This window comes from Manis javanica, chromosome 11 (genome assembly GCF_040802235.1).
Source record: "Manis javanica isolate MJ-LG chromosome 11, MJ_LKY, whole genome shotgun sequence".
Classification (NCBI taxonomy): Eukaryota; Metazoa; Chordata; class Mammalia; order Pholidota; family Manidae; genus Manis; species Manis javanica.
The window spans coordinates 51,249,716-51,275,701 of NC_133166.1; the positions used below are offsets into that span (position 1 = coordinate 51,249,716).

Genomic DNA, 25,986 nt, shown 5'->3' on the forward strand with positions numbered 1-25,986 from the left:
TGGGAGCTAAGATACTGTGACAGAAGATGCAGAAGATATGGAGCCAGCTGACTTGAGTTCAAATCTTGCCTCTGTCACTTCTCAGTCTTATTTCCTCATGTGTATGACAATAGTATCCACCTTACCTACCTTATAGGATTATTACATAGATGAAATGAGGAAATATATAATAATATATATATAAATATATAATAATAATGTGTAAAAATGCTTGTTTATGATAAGCATAAGTCTTTATCTGTTTGTATTTAGTTCTATATCCTACACTAAGAAAGAAATTTTAGACTTGGGGGAATTTGTTCTAGGGATTCCATGTTATCAGAGAAGAGGCAACTATTCACAATTCACAAGTTAGGAGTGTTTGTTACCTGGGCTGTTGATTTGCTAACAGTCCCATGGTTGGACAGTCCAGGTTTCTGTGAATTAAGGTGTGGGTAACTGTTATCTGTTATAGGAAAACTATTTAAGATTTTTAAACCAATTTCCTCTAAAGGAAGAAGTGGGGATTTGGCCAAAAGTCAAGGAGCTATGTTGGTTGGTGGTATGTTAGAAGTGGAAAAAGAAGAAAAGAATTGGTTGGGTTGTAGAAAGGATAAAATTAAAGTCTAGACTAAGACTAAGATAAGGAATATCAGCAAAAAGGAGTTGAGGGCCCTGGGAATCACCATTGTAATTATGTAAAGAGGGCTAGGTGGACCTGCTCTCTAGCTGAAGGAGGTCCCTGTGGAACAAAATCTGAGGAGGTCATCAGACATAAAAAAATATATATTTGGAAAGCTTAGCCAGTAAAAACATTTTTCAATTGTGCTACTAAATGCTAGAACCTCAACTCTTTTTACTGATAATTTGCTATCATTATGATATCTAACTTTTTCTTAAATAAACATGCAATGAATTTCAGAAAGCTCTTCTCAACGTTCCAGAACACAAAAAAGTTCATTTGTGAAGTCCTGGCACTTTCACTTTTAATATATATAAAATAGGAACATATAAAATTGAATTTAAAACAAGGAGAATTCTAATAAACATGCAAAAATCTATTTTTATTGATTTATAATCACATTATCATAAAGATTATGACATTCATAAATAAAGATGGACCCAGGATTGCATGCCTCTCTAAGAGATGGTAGACCACAGAGCAAACAAACCACATCAAGAGTTCCAAAAGACAGAACTAAGCAAGATACAATCTCATAAGTCAATGAAACTCAACTCAATTCATCAAGTATGTACTGATTACCAAGTAATACCTAAAATTAGAGATGTATCAAAATACAACTTAATTTATTTTGGTAAAATTGATCCAAATGTATTTCTTATCATTTCAAGTGTTTAAGCTTGCACCTCTCCCTGCACTGAAGACTGTTGTTCAGTTTCTAGACCAACCTTTGCTCCAAGTGTAAGGCTGGCAACCAAGTAACAGCAGCACTTGGGTCCTGATGATAGGCTTAGCCTCATCAATCTGAAGCAAGAAACTGGGAAACAGCATATGCCATGGACTAAGACCAAAAGAACTTTTACAGAGGACCTAGAAAAATCTTCTTTTACATCTTGTTACACTTTATCTTACAACTTCTTTTGCAGAATTACTTGACTTTAACCTAAGATTAACATAAGACCTATTTCTAAATATACCATTCTCTGTATTGATATACCTGAATATTATATATATGCATATAGACACAATTCACTGTCATTCTCCAAATCAGATTTTTAAAATTCTAAACTGAAATACACATATGTATTTCATGGAATAACTTTTCCTTTTCTTATACTGAAATAAAAATTTTTCCTTTTTTTTTGTACTGAAATAAGAAAAGTTATTTAAGTTACCCCAAATGTAGGTAGAAGCTAAAGATAATTAATTTAATATTTATAAAGACTAATATCACAAATCAGGCTTTACAATGTAGACAAAGATTTTAAAAATCATATAGACTTTCAATTAATGTATCTGTCTTTCTCTAATGCTCCTGCTTCACCTGCAGCACATCAGACAAGGTAATAATTTATGATAATCATATGAAAATATACAATTAATATTCATCACCTCTCATTCCTCATCACTTTAGATGATCAGTAATGCAGAGTGAAAATGCTGTCAGATTTCTAATTGCTTTGTAATGGGCTCGAAACAGGGAAATCATTAAAGGCAAACAATCTGTCATTTGTCTGTTACTTTAACTATCTATCACACAAAAAACTCATTAAAGAAATTGCTAATGAACTATGAAAGACTACACTCATGCTGCTTCTACAGTAGATTAACAAGTAATACTATGAATTGCTTAAAATATTTTAAAAATATGATTATTTTGTGGAAAGAATATTCAGAAAACATCTATTCTTCAGTATATTTTTTAAGCTAGGTGGTTTCATTATTTTGGCAACTAATCCATCATTGCAGAAATTCCTTTAGCATATAAGACTTGTTTTCATCAGTCTCTAAATATTTAATTAAACTGAAAGGTTGCAAGAAGAAGCTGAAATTCTAAATGTGTTCATTACTAATACACTGACACAAGGAATAAAAAATAGTACTATAGTAACCCCTTATGCTATGTGAAGAATACTTTTAAAAATTTGATTTTTACCTTCATATCTCCATGGATTTGAACTGTTGAAGTTGCAATGCTTCATTCATCTTAAATAATGCTATCATTATACAAAAAAATCTGTAACTATTGAAATTGAGCATAATAACATTAAACTCTGCATAATGAAATGAACTATTCTGAAATTTTTGAAGATATTAACTAACACGAAAATCTTTCATAATATTACTTCAAATAATTTTGGGGCAGAAAACAAATCACTTCTTTAGATGAGACTCTAAGTTTTACATGTATTTATCAATGCTACCTTTCTATATGAGGTACTTAGTATTTAAAGTATCTGTGATAATGACCCTAATCTAGTTTTAAAAACAATGAGGCATATAAACTAATAAACAAAAAAAAACCAGAAATGTTATGTTGATTACACAGTCCAGTTGTATTTTTCTTTTTGGAAAAAAATATGAAGGTAAAAAGATAACAGTGTTTCTAATTACATTTCTCATTTTGCTAATAATGAAGGAAATCATTAATTTATTTCCTATAACAAAACATAAGAATCTTCGTAATAGAGTCAAACTTTTAAAAATATTCATATCTATTGGAATGTACACAAATTAAAAACCTAAATGTAGTGACATGTTTGGTCAGGTGCATGGTTGATATACACAAGTGAATTCCAAGCTAACTTCAAAAGGTTCCATGACACTCTAGAAACGTCTTCATTATACTCTCTAATTGACTTAAACAGACTTCATATCAACTGCTTAACACATTTTAACCCACAAATTAACAGCCCTTGATCATTCACATTAACCTTTCTTCTGTGAGTCAATTACATGACAAAAATAAAATAAACTTTAAAAAATTCAGGCTTAAAAAACTACAATGGAGAAGGGAGAGTGCTTTAAAAATAGCATATAAATGCATATCACTACATGCCTGGAAGGGATCACAAGGATTCAAATTCAAAATAACTGGAAAGCTCACAGAAAAGCCTGAGTAGAGTGGTCATAAAAACAGAGAGAAAGGGGTAAAGAAGTGAATGGGGAAATAATAAGTTGGGATGTATCCTGATTACTAAAGAAAGACAGAAAATGGATTATATACACTATCTTCAATAAGTTCATGGAACCGTTCAAACATCAGATATGAAGAAACTAGGAAGACAGGAACAAAAAATTCCAGATAAGATAAAGACCCATAAGATGGTTGAAACAAACTTGAAAGAACATGACAAAGGGAAGTTAAACAAACATGATGATCAGCAATAAGTGTGGTGACAGTGGAAAGGGTATTTACCTCTTTGTCTCTCTTGCTTAGTGCTTTGCCTTGCACAAACTCAATCCATGTTCACTGCTGAAAAGACAAAAGAGAGAATAAATCAAATGAAGACAAGCAGTAAGGGTAAAAATGCAAAAATGAAAAACCATTTCCAAAAGATACGGGAGGATTGCTCATTAGAGCTGATTCTAAATACTGTCTAAGGGTTTATGATAATATGCAAAAAAAAGAAAAAAGGAAAAAAGTAAGTTTCTCTAATTCTAGCCCTTCATCTCTCCTCTTCATCAAAACATTGTTTAAAACTTAACATTTACATCTTCCTGGATTAGCCTCACTTTGATTCAAGGATTTCAGTCACTCAAGTAATCTACCTTATTCTATTCAAATAACTACAAGCTATTGACTGGCATTTGCACCTGTGTTTGCTCTGGAATAGCACTTTTCACAACTATTCCAGTTGTGTGTTCAGTTGTCTGTCTACCCAGATAAACATGCAGCTTTTGAGAGAACTACAGCAAACTCTGTTTTGTGTCTCTTGTAACAGAATGTGGGACACATAGTGACACTCAATAAATATTTGTTGATTGAATGAATAAGAGAATGAAGTCTATATATGAACAATATCATTGTGATTTATTTTTACAATCTCATCACTAGCTAATTATTGGTGGTTTTTCTATATTCCCAACATGTTTTAAGTTGTTATAAGGGCAATCATCTAATTTTATAACATTCTGTGGTACCTAAAATAAATACAGCTTAGTTCACTGATATGAAAATCCTAAAAATTCAGAGGTAAATAAGATCGAGGAAACTGAAGAAGAATTAGTGATACAACCAGTAGAAAAGAAAAACCAATTGTAGGATAAGAAATAATTAGTGAAAGTATATTGCTTATATCACAAATATTATCCATCAACAATTACTAATGTGTGCACATGAGCTCAAATTATGAATTTGTTCATTTGTGATGGGCATTAGTAAGTTTATGGGCAAGCAAGTATGAAAGTGATAACCTGAATAAGAATGTGATTTTTTTGCTATCATTAAAATTAAGGGCTTTAAACTCTTGCTATATATATATCTACATCTATCTAACTCTAGTTACATAGTAGCTGGTCAATCATCTTGAAATCAAACATTTAATGTATGTGTACCTTGCTTATATTAGATGCTGACTCCACAGGAATTAAGAGGTCATTGCCATGCTTTTAATTTACACTGCAAACTATAGTTCAACAAACATTCAAGGTTAGTTTAATCTTTCCAATTCAATAGTTTGTGGCTTTCACATGCTTTGTTTGCAAATTCCTAAAATTTTGCTATGAATTCTTAATATTCTAGTGTATCAAAACTGAGCAACGAATATTTAACTTAATAACAATAATAGCTAATTTTTACTGAGTACTAAGTATTTCTACTTTATCATCTCATTTAATCCTCACAACAAACCTATGATGGAGATACTATTATTATTCCTATTTTATAGAGGAAGAAACCAAGGCACAGAGATTAATTAACTTAAAGTGTTCATATAACTAGTAAGAGGCAGGGCAGGGATTCAAACCTTTGCAGAGTGACTCCAGAGTTCATGCACTTATGCATTATGCTAACATAGTTTGTATTGCTTCTAAATTAGTTTTACATAAAATGGAAAAATTACCTTTCTAAGATAGTGAGAAATGGAGGCGGAGCCAAGATGGTGGCATGAGTAGAGCAGCAGAAATCTCCTCCCAAAACCACATATATCTATGAAAATATAACAAAGACAACTCTTCTTAGAATAGAGACCAAAGGACACAGGACACCAGCCAGACCACATCCACACCTGTGAGAACCCAGCGCCTCGTGAAGTGGGTCAGATACAAGCCCCGGCCTGGCGGGACACAAGCGCCCTCCCCCTAGCTCACGGCAGGAGGACAGGAGTCTGAGCGGGGAAGGAGAGGGAGCCCAGGACTGCTGAACACCCAGCCCCAGCCATCCGGACCAGAGTGCAGACACAGTGCATGCATGGGGTGCTGGATACTAGGGAAACAGGGCAGCAAGACTGGTGAGTGGGTACCGGAGGCCGGCACTGGAGAACAAAGAAAAGCAAGCGGCCATTTTTTTTAATTTTTTAATTTTTTTACTTTTTTTTGGTGAGGGCTTTTTGGAAGTCTTAAAGGGACAGGGACCCCAATACTAGGGGAACAGGGCACCAAGACCGGAGAGTGGGTGCCTGAGGCTGGCACCGGAGAACAAAGAAAAGCGAGCGGCCATTTTTTGTTGTTGTTGTTGTTGTTGTTTTGTTTTGGCGAGTGCTTTTTGGAAGCCTTAAAGGGGCAGGGCGGGACACTTAGTCCAGAGGTAGGGAATCTGGGGATCTCTGGGCATTCTAACCCTCCGGGCAGCAGGGAGCACGGAGGCCCCTTATGGAGATAAATAGCCTCCTGGCCACTCCCCCTCCAAAGCGGCTCCACCATTTTGGAGAGGCAGCCTGAGCCAGGCCATGCCCACAGCAACAGCGGACATAAACTCCATAGCAACTGGGCAGGAAGCAGAAGCCCTGTCTGCATGCACCTGCCTAGCACAAGCCACTAGAGGTCGCTGTTCTCCCAGGAGAGGAAGGCCACAAACCAACAAGAAGGGAAGTTCTTCCAGCCATCACTCATTGCAGCTCTGCAAACTATTTCTATCAACATGAAAAGGCAAAATTACAGGCAAAACAAGATCACAGAGGCAACACCAGAGAAGGAGACAGACCTAACCAGTCTTCCTGACAAAGAATTCAAAATAAAAATCATAAACATACCAACAGAGTTGCAGAGAAATATGCAAGAGCAATGGGATGAAGTCCGGAGGGAGATCACAGATGCCAGGAAAGAGATTACAGAAGAGAAACAAACTCTGGAAGGATTTATAATCAGAATGGATAAGATGCAAGAGGCCATTGATGGAATAAAAACCAGAGAAGAGGAACACATAGAAGCTAACATAGAGAGAGAGAGAAAAGGATCTCCAGGAATGAAACAATATTAAGAGAACTGTGTGACCAATCCAAAAGGAACAATATCCGTATTATAGGGGAACCAGAACAAGAAGAGAGAGGAAAAGGGATAGAAAGTGTCTTTGAAGAAATAATTGCTGAAAACTTCCCTAAACTGGGGAAGGAAATAATCGAACAGACCACAGAAATACACAGAACCCCAAACAGAAAGGATCCAAGGAGTACAACACCAAGACACATAATAATTAAAATGGCAAAGATCAAGGACAAGGAAAGAGTTTTAAAGAGCACTAGAGAGAAAAAGGTCACCTATAAGAGAAAACCCATCAGGCTATCATCAGACTTCTTGAAAGAAACCCTACATGTCAGAAGAGAATGGCATGACATACTTAATGCAATGAAACAGAAGGGCCTTGAATCAAGGACACTGTATCCAGCAAGACTATCATTTAAATATGATGGCGGTATTAAACAACTCCCAGACAAGCAAAAGCTGAGGGACTTTGCTTCCCACAAACCACCTCTACAGGGCATCCTACAGGGACTGCTCTAGATGGGAGCACTCCTAAAAAGAGCACAGAACAAAACACCCAACATATGAAGAATGGAGGAGGAGGAATAAGAAGGGAGAGAAGAAAAGAATCTCCAGACGGTTTATATAACAGCTCAATAAGCAAGCTAAATTCGGCAGTAAGATACTAAAGAGGCTAACCTTGAACCTTTGGTAACCACAAATTTAAATCCTACAATGGCAATAAGTACATATCTCTCAATAACCACCCTAAATGAAAATGGACTGAATGCACCAATCAAAAGACACAGAGTAATAGAATGGATAAAAAAGCAAGACCCATATATATGCTGCTTACAAGAAACTCACCTCAAACCCAAAGACATGCACAGGCTAAAATTCAAGGGATGGAAAAACATATTTCAGGCAAACAAGAGCGAGAAGAAAGCAGGGGTTGCAGTACTAGTATCAGAAAAAATAGACTTCAAAACAAAGAAAGTAACAAGAGATAAAGAAGGACACTACATAATGATAAAGGGCTCAGTCCAACAAGAGGATATAACCATTCTAAATATATATGCACCCAACACAGGAGCACCAGCATATGTGAAACAAATACTAACAGAACTAAAGGGAGAAATAGAATGCAGTGCATTCAATTTAGGAGACTTCAACACGCCACTCACCCCAAAGGATAGATCCAATGGACAGAAAATTAGTAAGGACACAGAGGCACTGAACTACACATTAAAACAGATGGATCTAATAGACATCTACAGAACTCTACACTCAAAAGCAACAGGACACACATTCTTCTCAAGTGCACATGGAACATTCTCCAGAAGAGACCACATACTAGGCCACAAAAAGAGCCTCAGTAAATTCCAAAGATTGAAATTCTACCCACCAAATTTTCAGACCACAAAGGTATAAAACTAGAAATAAATTGTACAAAGAAACCAAAAAGGCTCACAAACACATGGAGGCTTAAGAACATGCTCCTAAATAATCAATGGATCAATGAACAAATTAAAATAGAGATCAAGGAATATATGGAAACAAATGACAACAACAATACAAAGCCCCAACTTCTGTGGGATGCAGGGAAAGCAGTCTTAAGAGGAAAGTACATAGCAATCCAGGCATACTTAAAGAAGGAAGAACAATCCCAAATGAGTAGTCTAACATCACAAATATCAAAACTGGAAAAAGAAGAACAAATGAGGCCTAAAGTAAGCAGAAGGAGGGACATAATAAAGATCAGAGAAGAAATAAACAAAATTGAGAAGAATAAAACAATAGCAAAAATCAATGAAACCAAGAGCTGGTTCTTTGAGAAAATAAACAAAATAGATAATCCTCTAGCCAAACTTATTAAGAGAAAAAGAGAATCAACACAAATCAACAGAATCAGAAATGAGAATGGAAAAATCACTACAAACTCCACAGAAATACAAAGAATTATTAAAGACTACTATGAAAACCTATATGCCAACAAGCTGGAAAACCTAGAAGAAATGGACTACTTCCTAGAAAAATACAACGTTCCAAGACTGACCAAGGAAGAAACACAAAAGTTAAACAAACCAATTATGAGCAAAGAAATTGAAATGGTAATCAAAAAACTACCCAAGAACAAAACCCCCGGGCCAGATGGATTTACCTCAGAATTTTATCAGACACACAGAGAAGACATAATACCCATTCTACTTAAAGTTTTCCAAAAACTAGAAGAGGATGGAATACTCCCAAACTCATTCTATGAAGCCAACATCACCCTAATACCAAAACCAGGCAAAGAGCCACCAAAAAAGAAAATTACAGACCAATATCCCTGATGAATGTAGATGCAAAAATACTCAATAAAAAATTAGCAAACTGAATTCAAAACTATATCAAAAGGATCATACACTATGACCAAGTGGGATTCATCCCAGGGATGCCAGGATGGTACAACATTCGAAAGTCCATCAACATCATCCACCACATCGACAAATAGAAAGACAAAAACCACATGATCATCTCCATAGATGCTGAAAAAGCGTTTGACAAAATTCAACATCCATTCATGATAAAAACTCTCAGCAAAATGGCTATACAGGGCAAGTACCTCAACATAATAAAGGCCATATATGATAAACCCACAGCCAACATTATACTGAACAGCGAGAAGCTGAAAACTTTTCCTCTGAGATCGGGAACAGGACAGGGATGCCCACTCTCCTCACTGTTATTTAACATAGTACTGGAGGTCCTAGCCATGGCAATCAGACAAAACAAAGAAATACAAAGAATCCAGATTGGTAAAGAAGAAGTTAAACTGTCACTATTTGCAGATGACATGATATTGTACATAAAAATTCCTAAAGACTCCACTCCAAAATTACTAGAACTGATATCGGAATACAGCAAAGTTGCAGGATACAAAATTAACACACAGAAATCTGTGACTTTCCTATACACTAACAATGAACCAATAGAAAGAGAAATCAGGAAAACAATTCCATTCACAACTGCATCAAAAAGAATAAAATACCTAGGAGTAAACCTAACCAAAGAAGTGAAAGACCTATACCCTGAAACCTGCAAGTCACTCTTAAGAGAAATTAAAGGGGACACTAACAAATGGAAACTCATCCCATGCTCGTGGATAGGAAGAATTAATATTGTCAAAATGGCCATCCTGTCCAAAGCAAAATACAGATTTGATGCAATCCCTCTCAAATTACCAGCAACATTCTTCAACGAACTGGAACAAATAATTCAAAAATTCATATGGAAACACCAAAGACCCTGAATAGCGAAAGCAATCCTGAGAAAGAAGAATAAAGTAGGGGGGATCTCACTCCCCAACTTCAAGCTCTACTACAAAGCCATAGTAATCATGACAATTTGGTACTGGCACAAGAACAGAGCCACAGACCAGTGGAACAGATTAGAGACTCCAGACATTAACCCAAACATATATGGTCAATTAATATTTGATAAAGGAGCTATGGACATACAATCGTGAAATGACAGTCTCTTCAACAGATGGTGCTGGCAAAACTGGACAGCTACATGTAGGAGAATGAAGCTGGACCATTGTCTAAACCCATACACAAAAGTAAATTCAAAATGGATCAAAGACCTGAATGTAAGTCATGAAACCATTAAACTCTTAGAAAAAATCATAGGCAAAAACCTTTTAGAAATAAACATGAGTGACCTCTTCTTGAACATATCTCCTCAGGCAAGGAAAACAAAAGCAAAAATGAACAAGTGGGACTATATCAAGCTGAAAGGCTTCTGTACAGCAAAAGACACCACCAACAGAACAAAAAGGAACCCTACAGTATGGGAGAATATATTTGTAAATGACAGATCCGATAGAGGCTTGACGTCCAAAATATATAAAGAGCTCACATGCCTCAACAAACAAAAAACAAATAACCCAATTAAAAAATGGGTAGAGGAACTGAACAGACAGTTATCCAAAAAAGAAATACAGATGGCCAACAGACACATGAAAAGATGCTCCACATCGCTAATTATCAGAGAAATGCAAATTAAAACTACAATGAGGTATCACCTCACACCAGTAAGGATGGCTACCATCCAAAAGACAAACAATAACAAATGTTGGTGAGGCTGTGGAGAAGGGGAACCCTCCTACACTGCTGGTGGGAATGTAAATTAGTTCAACCATTGTGGAAAGTGGTATGGAGGTTCCTCAAAATGCTCATAATAAACTTACCATTTGACCCAGAAATTCTGCTCCTAGGAATTTACCCTAAGAACACATCACTCAAGTTTGAAAAAGACAGATGCACCCCTATGTTTATGGCAGCACTATTTACAATAGCCAAGAACTGGAAGCAACCTAAGTGTCCATCAGTAGATAAATGGATAAAGAAGATGTGGTACATATACACAATGGAATATTACTCAGCCATAAGAAGAAAACAAATCCTACCATTTGCAACAACATAGATGGTGCATGAGGGTATTATGCTCAGTGAAATAAGCCAAGCGGAGAAAGAGAAATACCAAATGATTTTAGTCATCTGTGGAGTATAAGAACAAAGGAAAAACAGAAGGAACAAAACAGCAGTAGAATCACAGAACCCAAGAATGGACTAACAGGTACCAAAGGGAAAGAAACTGGGGAGGATGGGTGGGTAGGGAGGGATAAGGGGGGAAGAAGAAGGGAGGTATTAAAAGTAGCATGCATAATGGGAGGGGGTGGGAGAAAGGGGAGGGCTGTACAATGCAGAGAAGACAAGTAGTGATTCTACAACATTTTGTGATGCTGATGGACAGTGACTGTAAAGGGGTTTATAGGGGGGACCTGGTATAGGGGAGAGCCTAGTAAACATAATATTCTTCATGTAATTGTAGATCAGTGATAACAATAAATAAATAAAGGAAAGGGGGATTACTTCCTGATAGGATAAAACTAACTGTAAATCAATGATTAATGCATGCTCTAAATATTCTTAATTTTGATCATTTAATGGGTGTCAGATGATCAGCTATGGAAGTACATTTTTCTGATAATATTCCTTTCTCTTAAAAAAAAAAAAAAGCAGTTCCTGTGTGGTGACCTCCAATAAGTTCTTCACAATGGCATAAAGGGCATATCAAAGTGTGGGCAAAGGGTCTGTTTGTGTTTATACAGAGGATCAAAGCCTAATTTGGCTACCCAGAAAATGAACTAAGATATGATATGAAGAAGAAGTTCCAACATCAACATAGTCTGGAAGAGTCATTCCAGAAAATGATCATCAAAAAACTTCAACAAAGATCCTGGCGCTGTTCCAGTTGTAGCTGCATTCATCCCACTAGTTCCTGGAATCGCCACTGGAATGAAGAAGGAGGTATCTAAGCTGGCCTGTGCATACAGTAAAACAACAAATTTGACTGGATCTATACTGTTGGAACTCAACCAAGAATTAGGAGAAGTGCAAGTTGTAGCACTCCAAAATCTTGCGACTACAGTCTATCTACTGTTAAAAGAATATATGGGATGTGAACAGTTCCCAGGAATGTGTTGTTTTAATTTGTCTGATTTTTCTCAAACTATTCAAATTCAGTTAGACAATATCCATCATATCATAGATAAGTTTTCACAAATGCCTGGGGTGCCTAGCTGGTTTTCTTGGTTTCACTGGAGATCGCTGGTAATCGTAGGTCTGCTTTTGTTATGTAGCTGTATTCCTATTATGTTAATGTGTGTGCGCAATTTAATTAGTAGTTTAAAACCTATACACGCTTAAGTTACTCTACAAGAAGATTTATCAAAGAAATAATCAATCTTCCCATGTTTTCTTCTGTCTGCTACTTCTATAGCTTTTCTTCTTCCTTCTTAATTATAGCCCTTAAGTAGAATTCGTGCCTCATATCAAAATTACCGAGTATCATAATTCCTCCAAGTGGTACAGATACCTCAAGACAAATGCTGGGCATAAAAGCCACAGGGCATAAATCTGCAAAGAAGTAAAAAGCTAACTTTTTCAAACAATATTGCTTCTCTGTCACTTACCAACTTTTCATTTCCCTGTATGGCTCCAGAAGATGACTGGTTAGCCAGAGATGGGTAAGATTCCTCAAGGGAGGAACAACCTAAGACAGGCACTGTTGCAGGGGGGCCATCAGGTGAGAAATTGGGGGTCAACAGAGGTGAGGCTTGGAACCTCACCCCCCCGTTTTGAGAGAAATCTTCTGCATCCGTGGATGTTTTGTTGCCCTTATCTAGCTTGGATTAATACTTAGTCTATAGGCACACACCTGATCATCTACATTTGCCCTCTTACAGCACTAAACTATGTTTTCTACCTTTATCTTGCATCTACCTACCAGTTCAGCATTTTATTAAAAATAATAATAATAATAAGGGAGAAATGTGGGATTCACATATAAATCAAGTGTAAAAATCAAATGAATATTCATATTTGACCTGATTGTTTATAGTTCATAATGCGTGATCAAAACTGAAAGTTTCTGTGATGACTGCCCTTGTACTGTTCACCATGTAAGAACTTATTCACTATGTAAGAATTTGTTCACCATGTAAGAACTTGTTCATTATGTTTCAGAAGATTGGAGACTGATGAGAATTAGGCTTGGGGTTGATTAATGATTGTGCATTGAGTCCCCAATACAGAATTTTACTGTTGTTAACAACCATTTGATCAATAAATATGAGAGATGCCCTCTCAAAAATAAAAAAAAGATAGTGAGAAACGAAGATATTATAGATACACATTATTAGAACTCTAGAAAATGTGGCAAGATAGCTGGTAAATCCTACAATCAGAGAATTTAGGGAACTAGGGGATCAGAAACTACATCTAAATTGTATAATTTCCTGTGGGATAGGATGAGTGTAAATGAGAAGTACACACAGTACTTGTTATGAAAGATGAACGGAGAAAGTAATTTCTAAGGACTGGGAGATCATAAAAGGCTTAATGGAAGACAGCTCTTAAAGTAGGGATAAAACTTTCATGCAGAAAAGAGCTAGGGTGTTATAAGCAAGGTGAACAATCTAAACAGAATTTTGGATGAAGTACCAAGAAGAGACCCAATTGTTTACAAGTTTCACATATAGATAATATAAAGGATAAGTCTAGAAAACAAAGAACCATAGGGGAGGTACTGAATGCCAGGTTAAGGAGTTAGGACTTTATCGTCTAGATCTGCCCTGTTCTATACAGCAGTCAGTAATTAGATGTGGCTATTGAGTACTTGAAATGCAGCTAGTCCAAACTGAGATAAACTATACAGGTAAAATACACACCAACTTTTGAAGACCTAGTATGCAGAAGGAATGCAGAATATCTCAGTAACTTTTATATTGATTATACTTTGAAATGCTCATATGCTGGATATATTGGGTTAAATAAAATATATTATTAAAATTCATTTCACTTGTTTCATTCTACTTTCCTAATGTGGCTACTGGGAAATTTTAAATCACAAATGGGGCTTGCATTTGTAACCTACATAATATTTCTATTGGAAGGATTCCCCTAGAAAATGAAAAATTAAAGGGAGATTAGTGAGCAGGGATTCAAACAAAAAGTTTTTTAAGAAGTTCATTATGGTAGAAATTTTAAAAAACACTCCGATTTAAACAACTGATCTACTTTTTCAATAAGCTAATGGCAGTAAATTAAAAAAAAACATGGTAGTAGTTAAATGGAACTGCTACAGCTTAAAAATACTTGAGAGACAAAACCAAATTAAATGTTTACACTTTGTTTGGATTGTGATTCAAGCAAATCAATGATAAAAAGACATATATGATAAAAATACATCAAGAGGATCATACACCATGATCAAGTGGGATTCATCTCAGGGATGCAAGGATGGTACAACATTAGAAAATCCATCAACATCATCCACCACATCAACAAAAAGGACAAAAATCACATTATCACCTTCATAGATGCTGAAAAAGCATTTGACAAAATTCAACATCCATTCATGATAAAAACTCTCAGCAAAATGGGTATAGAGGGCAAGTACCTCAATATAATAAAGGCCATATATGACAAACCCACAGCCAACATCATACTTAACAGTGAGAAGCTGAAAGCTTTTCACCTAAGATCTGGAACAAGACAGGGATACCCACTTTCCCCACTTTTATTCAACATAGCACTGGAGGTCCTAGCCACAGGAATCAGACAAAACAAAGAAATACAAGGCATCCAGATTGGTAAAGAAGAAGTCAAACTGTCACTATTTGCAGATGAAATTATATTGTACATAAAAAACCCTAAAGACTCCACTCCAAAACAACTAGAACTAATATCAGAATTCAGCAAAGTTGTAGGATACAAAATTAATATACAGAAATCTGATGCATTCCTATACACTAATGATGAACTAGTAGAAAGAGAAATCAGGAAAACAATTTCATTCACAATTGTATTAAAAAAAATAAAATATCTAGGAACAAACCTAACCAAGGAAGTGAAAGACCTATACCCTGAAAACTACCGGACACTCTTAAGAGAAATTGAAGAGGACACTAACAAATGGAAATCCATCCCATGCTCTTGGATAGGAAGAATTAATTTTGTCAAAATGGCCATGCCGCCTAAAGCAATCTACAGATTCAATGCAATCCCTATCAAAATACCAACAGCATTCTTCAATGAACTGGAACAAATAGTTTTAAAATTTATACGGAACCACAAAAGACCCCTAATAGCCAAAGCAATCCTGAGAAGGAACAGTAAAGCAGGAGGGATCTTGCTTGCCAACTTCAAGCTCTACTATAAAGCCACAGTAATCAAGACAATTTGATACCGGCACAAGAACAGACCCACAGACCAGTGAAACAGATTAGAGACTCCAGACATTAACCCAAACATATATGGTCAATTAATATTTGATAAAGGAGCCAGATATACAATGAGGAAATGACAGCCTCAACAGCTGGTGTTGGCAAAACTGGACAGCTAGCTTTATGTAAGAAAATGAAACTGGATCATTGTCTAACCCCATACACAAAAGTAAATTTGAAATGGATCAAAGACCTGAATGTAAGTCATGAAATGATAAAACTCTTAGAAAAAAACATAGGCAAAAACATGTTGGACATAAACATGAGCAACTTCTTCATGAACATATCTCCATGGGCAAGGGAAACAAAAGCAAAAATGAACAAGTAGAACTATATTAGCTGAAAAGCTTCTGTACAGCAAAGGACACCATCAATAGAACAAAAAGGCATCCTACAGTATAGGAGAATATATTTCATAAATGACATATCCAATAAAGGGTTGACATCCAAAAAATATAAAGAGCTCACACACCTCCAAACAAAAAACAAATAATCCAATTAAAAAATGGGCAGAGCTTGTCTAGCTTGGATTAATACTTAGTCTATAGGCACAAACCTGATCATCTACATTTGCCCTCTTACAGCACTAAATTATGTTTTCTACCTTTTTCTTGCATCTACCTACCACTTCAGCATTTTATTAAAAAAATATGGGAGAAATGTGGGATTCACATATAAATCAAGTATAAAAATCAAATGGATAATCATATCTGACTTGATTGTTTATAGTTCATGATGCGTGATCAAAACCAAAAGTTTCAGTTATATGACTGCCCTTGCACTGTTCACCATGTAAGAACTTATTCTCTATGTAAGAACTTGTTCACCATGTAAGAACTTGTTTGTTATGCTTCAGAAGATTAGAGACTGTTGAGAATTAGGCTTGGGGTTGATTAATGATTGTGCAATGAGTCCACTATACAGAATTTTATTGTTGTTAACAACAATTTGATCAATAAATATGAGAGATGCCCTCTAAAAACAAAATGGGCAGAGGATCTGAACAGACACTTCTCCAAAGAAGAAATTCAGATGGCCAACAGACACATGAAAAGATCCTCCACATCACTAGTTATCAGAGAAATGCAAATTAAAACCACAATGAGATATCACCTCACACCAGTTAGGATGGCCGCCATCCAAAAAACAAACAACAACAAATTTTGGCGAGGATGTGAAGAAAGGGGTACCTTCTACCTTGCTGGTGGGGAATGTAAATTAGTTCAACCATTGTGGAAAGCAGTATGGAGGTTTCTCAAAAAACTCAAAATAGAAATACCATTTGACCCAGGAATTCCACTCCTAGGAATTTACCCTCAGAATGCAGCAGCCCAGCTTGAAAAAGAAACATGCACCCCTATGTTTATCGCAGCACTATTTACAATAGCCAAGAAATGGAAGCAACCTAAGTGTCCATCAGTAGATGAATGGATAAAGAAGATGTGGTACATATACACAATGAAATATTATTCAGCCATAAGAAGAAGAAAACAAATCCTTCAATTTGTAACAACATGGGTAGAGCTAGAGGGTATTATGCTCAATGAAATAAGCCAGGCGGAGAAAGACAAGTATCAAATGATTTCACTCATCTGTGGAGTATAAGAACAAAGAAAAACTGAAGGAACAAAACAGCAGCATACTCACAGAACCCAAGAATGGACTAACAGTTACCAAAGGGAAAGGGACTGGGGAGGATGGGTGGGAAGGGAGGGATGGGGGGGGGGAACGAAAGGGGGCATTATGATTAGCATGTGTAATGTGTGTGTGGGGCATGGGGAGGGCTGCATAACACAGAGAAGACAAGTAGTGATTCTACAGCATCTTACTATGCTGATAGACAGTGACTGTAATGGGGTATGTAGGGGGATCTTGATAATGGTGAGAGTCTAGTAACCATAATGTTGCTCATGTACTTGTAGATTAATGATACCAAAATAAAAAGAAAGAACATTTATGAGATAAGTAGGGAAATATAAATAAGAACTAGATATTGCATGTCATCAATGAATTATTGATCATTTTAGAGGAATAATGACATTATGGAGATAAAAGAAAAAGTTGGAAAACTAAAGTATGCTTTAAGGATGCATACTAAAGTATGTTGAGATGAAACGACAAAGCACTTCAGATTTGCTTGGGGAAAATGTGTATCTCCTACTTTCCAAACCCAAACAAATAAATAAATACAAATATAAAAAAAGTGAATTGAGGAAATTGAGGTACTGTAATTAGACTTTTCAGAATCTGGTTAAAAAAAGAGTAAAAGTGATAATACAATACCCTAATGGAATCATAAGTCAAAATAAAGTATTCTTGCTGTAAAATCTAGAGGATTTGAGCATAACTATATAAGGAAAGACAAAGCAGTGTAAAGGGGTGTTTGAGGGCTATGAAGTTGGAGGGAGGGGTGTCATTCTCATAGTACAGTATAGGAAGGTATTCTGAACAACACATTCTGTCATTCTGGGTATTTTCTTAGAGCCACACAGAAGGTATGTTGGAACCAGGACTAAAACCAGGTCCTCTCACTCAGTATAAGGTTCTTTGTGTCTACTTGTAAACATGACAAAATTCTATGTAGAACATACTGTATACTTTTCACTCTAGATTTTTTTTTACTTCGGTAGAAAAAAGATTAAAAAGAAGGAAAGCTACATCTAAGCAGTAACAGCAATAGAACTACCTGAACTCCTTGAAGTGAAATTTAAATCAGGTGCCAATAAATAAGATGCAGTTTTCACCTCCCAAGTATGATGCAAGTAAGAGAGGTCAATATAAGGTAAGCAGCCCAGAGAAGAGATAATAAAAGGGAAGAACAGAATGGAAGAAAGAGAGAGTGAAGAGGGAATAAACTAACAGAAAAACCTAATTGTTCAAAAAGACATATGCATACCTACGTTTATCACTGTATTATATACAAGAGCCAAGATATGGAAGCAATGTAAGTGTCCATCAGTAGATGGGTAGATAAAGATGTGGTACATATACACAATGGAATATTATTCAGCCATAAAAAAGAAATCCTGCCATTTGCAACGCATGGATAGACCTAGAGGGTATTATGCTCAGTGAAATAAGCCATGCAGAGAAAGACAAATACCATATGATTTCACTCATTGTCAAACATAAAAGCAAAGCAAAACAAAATGTCATTAGGCTCATAGACACTGAGAGGTGACTGTTGGTTACCAAGAGGGAGAGGTCTGGGTGGATGAGCAGGGAGAGTTAGGAGGATATAGGGGCACAAAAATTCTCAACTATAATATAAGTTGATCACAGGGATAGTGGTGCAGCCTGTAGAAGATAGTCAATGATTCTGTAACATCTTCTTACGTTGACAGCAACTAGTGGGGCTGAGGATTTAAAAATATGATTAACTGTTGAACCACTGTTTTGTCTATTTGAAACCAATACAAGACTGTATATCAACTATACTTCAAATATACATATATAACTACAACTGTTTCAAAGCGTAACAGCCCTGGGAATAGGTAGACTATGTTAAGAGCCCTGTTCTGTTGCTCCCCGATTAACTATTTGGCCTTGATCCCCTCTTTGTTTCCTTATCCACAAAGTGGGAATAGTCAGTCCCATTTTACTTTCCTTAGGGGGTAGAAGTGAAAGTCGAGTGAGATATTAAATGTGAAAGAACTTTGAAAAATTCTTACTTTTTAACTTGGTTGCTAATATCTAAAAGAAATAATTTGGTTGAATTATCTTTTCCAGAAACATTATTAAAATCGAAAAGAAAACCTTTACTCTGCATAGGTTTTAGTTCTTAATTTTCCAACGAAAACATTCTAAGATAAGTGTAGAAACAAGGGAGGAATCAGATCTCCTCATCCACATACACCTCCCTACACCCCCTCTACCCACCCCCTCAGCCCAAGTACAGTCACCCACACAGAAGAATTGGAAGCGGAGCTGGGTAGGGTAAGCGGAGGAAGCCTTGGGGAAGGCAGAGGAGGCGGGAGCAGGGGAGGGGGGGCTCTTTGAGGAAAAGGGGAAAAGCGACAGTCGCGGACCCGAGACAAGGGAGAGTTAGTACCAGGCGAGGCGAAGGACCCCTTTTCCCACAGCCAGGCACTACAGCTAGTAAACTCCTTGGAAGCGGCTACTGGTTACCACGGCGACCGCGTCTAGGAGGGCGTAGCGGCGCTTCCGATTGGTGCCGCGGCCACTACGGCTCGACTAGAAACGTGTTCACGTCAGTGCAATGACTTCCGGCGGAAGGAGAGGCAGGTCCCGAGTTTTAGTCCACGGCAGTGGGCCCAGTAGCTCTATGAAGTTTGGTAAGTTTGATACCGAGTGAAGCCATGAGCGGGTACCCGGCGTAAATGCCTGGGCTATTCAGTCGACTGTGAATACAGTGGATTCTCAAGTCCCTATTGTGAGGAGGCTCCAGCTGTTTCTCGTTAAGTTCACAGCTGTGGGTAGAGGTTGCCTAGTTTCTGGGGCCTCTGGCGGGGTCTCTTCTACCGTCTGGAATACTGGAGGAGCAGTTTCAGGAGCTCTTTATGAGCAGTCTGACCGCTCTCCAGTAACCGAGAACTCTTACTCGCTGCCTACTTGTGCTGACTGGTTAGTGTATTTAGTGAGTACTTACTGTGTGCTGCTTTTTCTATGAGGCTAGTAGAAATACCTTCTTAGAGGTTCATCCACTGCTGAGATTCATTATTGAATTTTTTTAATACTGTTGTATATTCATTAACTTAAGATACAAGCGTATATCATGAAGCATGCAACAGGTTTTCTGTACTTGTGTACGCATGAAGTTCTTGTGGCGTTTTGAATGAACATATATACTTCATCAGGTTTGCATTATAATCATGATTTGCCTGCTTAATATTAAAGAACTTAGAAAAGAAGTACTTGCTTATTTCTTAGATCGGAAGCTGTAATGAACTCATCAATATTTCTATTCAGTCGATTTGAGAAGGCCCACTTCTTGTGCAATGGATGATGGCATTTGAGCAGATACCACAAAAGGATTGGTACAGCATCCTGGGGGCAGACCCATCTGCAAGTATTTCAGACCTAAAACAAAATTATCAAAAACTCATACTAATGGTAAGTCTTTTCTAGCATATTTTAAATCATGGTGGTGGGGGTGGGGGAATCAGTTTATGTGCCAGAAATCTAGGTTTCCATTAATGAACATATGATATCTAAGCAGGAATCAAATACTAATTTGATTGAAAGTTTCTATTGTAACTTTTGGTGTGCCCAGCAACTGCCTCAAAGCAGTTGTAAAAAAAAAAAATCGTAAAATAAAGTAAGATTATTGTATTGTGAAATTTTGTAATTTTTACACTTTCACACTTGTAAAATAGTGAAAACCATTTAGACTGTGAGTCTAAAATCAATATAAAAAATGTTGATTTGAGGTGGGATTGTATCGTGGTTTTGAGCAGGAGATCTGAATGCTGGTACAATCCTGAATCTATCACTAACTGAGAACTTGGGACAAGTTACTTTCCTCTGTATATGCCTCAGGAAGGATTAAGTGAATAATCCATGTAAAACATTTAGGGATGTGTCATGTAATATGTAATACCCAGAATTATTATGTAGTAGCAGCCACTAGCTACATGTGGTATTGAACAGTTGAACTATGGCTAGTCCAAAATGTGATGTGCTATAAATGTAAAATACACATCAGATTTTGAAGACATAGTAAGAAAAAAGAATGAAATCTTATCTTTTATGTAGATTGCATATTGAAATGATAATGTTTTGGATATGTTCGTTACTTTACATATTCTATACATACTATATAATATATATATTATATATACTATCAAAATTGATGGTTATCTGCTTTTTACATTTTTAAACATTGCATCTGTGGTTTGCAGTTTATAGTTTTCATTATATTTGTATTGAATATTGGTGATTTAGACTAGTTAGACACTGTTTTTCACCCCATTCCATACTATGAAATGAGTTGTGGAATTTATAAATATATAGTATCCTTCTGAAATGTTATATTAATTTTTTTCAGCCTATATTGTGACATTTCTTAAGCCAGTGTCAGTAACTCTATATGGTCTCTAATTAACTCTATTTACAAAAAGAGTAGAGGACCATTACTTGTATATCATTAGTTGTTTCTCTGGTTTTTATCAAATAGATCTATGAGATTGTACCATAACTATTAATATTTGTTGTGAGAGACAGTATATATTTCACTGTCAGGAATGTACTAATTTCCCTGTTTTAGGTAATAAGGTGAACTTAAATGATGTTAAGTTTTCTCTCAGAATTTTTTAAGATTTATGTCAAGTCAAACACCAAAGTGAATGAACCATTTTAGTACCCTCTAATAATGTATCAAGAGTTCCAGTTGCCCTACATCTTCAACATTTCATACTATTATCTCTTTCATTTCTGCTGTTGGGGGTTTCTCAGTTTGGCCACCATTGCCATTTTGGGCAGGATAATGTTTTGTTAAGTAAGGCTGTATTGTGTGCTGTAGGATGTTTAGCAGCATTCTAGATGGCAGTAACAACTAAAAATACCTCCTGGGGGACAAAATTGCCAACCTTTTAGTCCCCATTGAGAACTACTGCGCAGTTCTGTTTATGATACCTCACTGTGCTTTTATTTCTTATTTCTCTGATGACTAATGATACTAAGCACTTTCTTAAAATGTATTTTTTTATTCAAGTTTAGTTGATACACAACATTACATTAGTTTCAAGCATTCAATGCTGTGGTTCAGTAGTTACCCATATATTAAATTCTTACCCCAACTAGTACAGTTACTATCTGTACTGCTGACAGATAAGGTATTGCAGAACCATTGGCTTCACTTTCCATGCTGCACTTCCATCCCCCTGACCAACTTACATTATGATTGAGATTTTTGTGCCCTTTTATCCCCTTCACCCATTCTACCAAACCACCCCAACACCTACACTATGGTAACCACCAGTCACTTACTGTCTGTGAGTCTACTGCTGTTTTGTCCATTTTGTCTCATTTTATTTTTAAATTGCACAGGTAAGTGAAACCTAATGGTATTTATATTTCTCTGTCTGGCTTATTTCACTTAGCATAATACTGTCTAGGTCCATTCATGTTGTTGTATATGGCAGGATTTCTTTTCTTTTTTTATAGCTGAATAATCCATTGTGGATATGTACCACCTCTTCTTTATCCATTCATCTACTGATGGACATTTAAGTTGCTTCCATATCTTGGCTCTTGTAAACAATACTGCAATAAATATAGAGGTGAATATGTCTTCTTGAATGAGAGATTTTGTTGCTTTGAGTAAATTCTTCGAAGTGGAATTACTAGCTCATAAGGTATTTCTGTTTCTAGTGTTTTGAGGAACCTCCATATTGCTTTCCACAGTGGCTGCTTTACATCCCCACCAACAGGGTAGAAAGGCTCCCCTTTCTACACATCCTCACCAACACTTGTTATTTCTTGTCTTTGAATAGTGACTATTCTAAGTGGTGTGAGTGATATCTCATTGTGGTTGTTATTTGCATTTCCCTGATGATTAGTGATGTGGAACATCTTTTCATGTGCCTGTTGGCCATCTGTATTTCTTCTTTGAAAAATGTCTGTTCAGGTGCTCTGCCCATTTTTTAATTGGGTTATTTGTTTTTTTTGGTGTTGAAGTGTATGGTTCTTTATATATTTTGAATGTTAACTCTTTATCAGATAAATCATTTACAAAATATATTCTGCCACACCATAGGTTGCCTTTTTGTTTTGTTGATGGTGTCCTTTGTTGTACAGAAGCTTTTTAGTTTGATATAAGTCCCACTTGTTCATTTTTTATTTTTTTCCCTTGCCTGAGGAAATGTGTCCAGAAAAAAGTTGCTCATGCTTATTATGTTTAAGAGATTTTTGCCTATGTTTTCTTCTGAGAGTTTTATGGTTTCATGTCTTATATTCAGGCCTTTAGTCCATTTTGAGTTTACTTTTGTGTATGGAATTAGATAGTAATCCAGTTTTATTACCTTGCATGTAGCTGTCTGGTTTTTCCAACACCAGCTGTTGAAGAGACTGTTGCTTCACCACTGTATATTCCTGGTTCCTTTTCGTATATTAATTGACCATTTATGTGTGAGTTTGTATCTGGGCTTTCTGTTCTGTTCCATTGGTCTATGGATCTGTTGTTGTGCCAGTACCATACTGTCTTGATTACCAAAGCTTTGTAGTATAGCTTGAAGTCAGGGCACATAATACCCCTAGCTTTGTTCTTCCTTCTCAGGATTGCTTTGGCTATTCAGGGTCTTTTGTGGTTCCATATGAATTTTAGAACTATTTGTTCTAGTTTCTTGAAGAATGCTTTTAGTATTTTGATAGTGATTGCACTGAATCTGTAAATTTCTTTGGTCAGGATGCCATTTTGACAATATTAATTCTTCCTATTCAGGAGCATGGTATACATTTCCATTTATTTGGGTCTTCTTTAATTTCTCTCATGAGTGTCTTACAGTTTTCCAGAGTATAGGTCTTTCACCTAGTTGGTTAGGTTTATTCATAGGTATTTTATTCTTTTTGATGCAATAGTGAAGGAATTGTTTTCCTGATTTCTCTCTCTGCTTGTCTGTTATGATATAGGAATACAACAGATTTCTGTGTATTAATTTTGTATCCTGCAACTTTGCTGAATCCAGTCATTAGTGCTAATAGTTTTTTGGAGGAGTCTTTACTATTTTCTATATTTAGCATGTCATTTGCAAACAATGACAGTTTTGCTTCTTCCTTACGAATTTGGATGCCTTTATCTCTTTGTTTTGTCTGATTGCCATGGCCTGGATCTGCACTATTATGTCGAATAGAAGTGGTGAGAGTGGACAGCCTTGTCTTGTTCTTGATTTTAAAGGAAAGACTGTCAGCTACTTGCTATTTAGTATGATGTTAACTGTGGGTTTGTCATATATGGCCTTTATTATGTTGAGGTATGTTTTCTCTGTATCCATTTTGTTGACAGTTTTTATCATGAATGGATGTTGAATTTTGTCTAATGCTATTTTAGTATCTATTGAGATGATCATATGGTTTTTATCCTTTTGTTAATGTGGTGTATCACATTGATTGATGTACAAATATTGTACCTGGTTAAGTACTTTTTAATGTGATTATTAGACATTTGTATAGTTTTGTGAAATGTTTTCTTTAAAAATTAAGTAGATTCTTTGTCTTCTTTATATTGTGTATATTTTCTCCTAGTCTATGGCTTGCCAACTCAATTTGCTAATTATGCTTTTTGATGAGCAGAAGTTTTGTCTTGATGAAATACAATTTATTAAATTTTTACTTTATGGTTAGTGCTTTCTTCTCTTAGGTCTTTGTTCTCCTAGAACATTAGAAAATATTCTCCTTTGTTTTCTTCTGGAAGCTTTATAGTCTAGTTTTACCTTTAGAACTATGATTTTTGTCTATACTGTCATGTGGGAGGTCATGTTTTATTTTTCCCTCAGTATGGATATCCAGTTAATCATTTATTGAAAAGATTATCCTTTTTCCATTTGATTGTCTTGATAGTGTGGGTCTATTTCTAGACTCTATTCTATTTGATATATATGTATTTTTTTACTAAATCCTCTCTCTTGATTACTCTAGGTTAATACTCAGTTTTAAAGTCACAAAAAGTTAAGTTCTTCAATTTAATCCTTCTTTTCAAGTTTATTTTTGTTATTTTAGTTTGCTTGCATGTCCATAGAAATTTAGATTCATCTTGTAAAATTCTGTTTAAAAGAAAAAAACCATGCTTGATTTTAATTGTGGCTATGTTAAATATATATCCATTTTGGCAGATTGGACATTTAACAATATTGAGTCTGCTAATCTGTGAATGTTGTCTTTCTCCATTACTTAAGTTATATTTAATTCCTGTCAGAAATATTTGAGAACTTTCAGTGTTGTATTACACACATTTCTTTGTATTTATTTCTAGTTCTTTGATATTTTTAGTTACAATGTAAATGTATTTTTAAAATTTCATTTTCCAGTTATTGATTGATAGTGTATTTTTATGTACTGAGCTTGTATCCCACATCTTTGTAAATTTGCTTTTTAGTTGACTGTTTTTATAGGTTCCTTAGAATTTTTACTAACACAGTTATGCCATTTGCAAATAAAGAGTACCTTAATCGTTCTAATGTGTATGTCTTTTGTTTTTTTCTTGCCTAAAGCACTAGTTATGTGCTTCTAGTGCAGTGTTCAGTTGGTGAGCAGAAATATCATTGCCTTGTTCCTGATTTTAGAGGGTCAACTTTTAATATTTTACCATTAAGTATGTTAGCTGTTTTTTTTTTTCAATGTATGACCCCGGATA

The 25,986-nt window shown here is 35.9% G+C and overlaps 2 protein-coding genes across 4 annotated transcripts in view; one reads left to right on the plus strand and one right to left on the minus strand.

Moving 5' to 3' along the window:
* DCDC1 (doublecortin domain containing 1) overlaps window positions 1-19,845 on the minus strand; it is a 496,388-nt gene extending 476,543 nt beyond the window's left edge. For both annotated transcript variants that reach the window (XM_073216357.1, XM_073216358.1), the window contains exons 1-3: window positions 19,729-19,845; window positions 5,506-5,591; window positions 3,861-3,917 (exon numbers count right to left, since the gene is read on the minus strand). The gene's annotated coding sequence lies outside the window, so the exon portion shown is untranslated. The remainder of the gene's footprint in view (window positions 1-3,860; window positions 3,918-5,505; window positions 5,592-19,728) is intronic.
* Window positions 19,846-19,890: 45 nt separating this feature from the next.
* Window positions 19,891-25,986, plus strand: part of DNAJC24 (DnaJ heat shock protein family (Hsp40) member C24) — a 64,897-nt gene continuing 58,801 nt past the window's right edge. The window contains exons 1-2 of one of the 2 annotated variants that reach the window (XM_037019558.2): window positions 19,891-19,972; window positions 20,568-20,750. In XM_037019558.2, the coding sequence (XP_036875453.1) occupies window positions 20,640-20,750 (111 nt within the window). In that variant the 5' untranslated portion in view covers window positions 19,891-19,972; window positions 20,568-20,639. The remainder of the gene's footprint in view (window positions 19,973-20,567; window positions 20,751-25,986) is intronic. The other variant, XM_037019549.2, reaches the window with a different exon arrangement.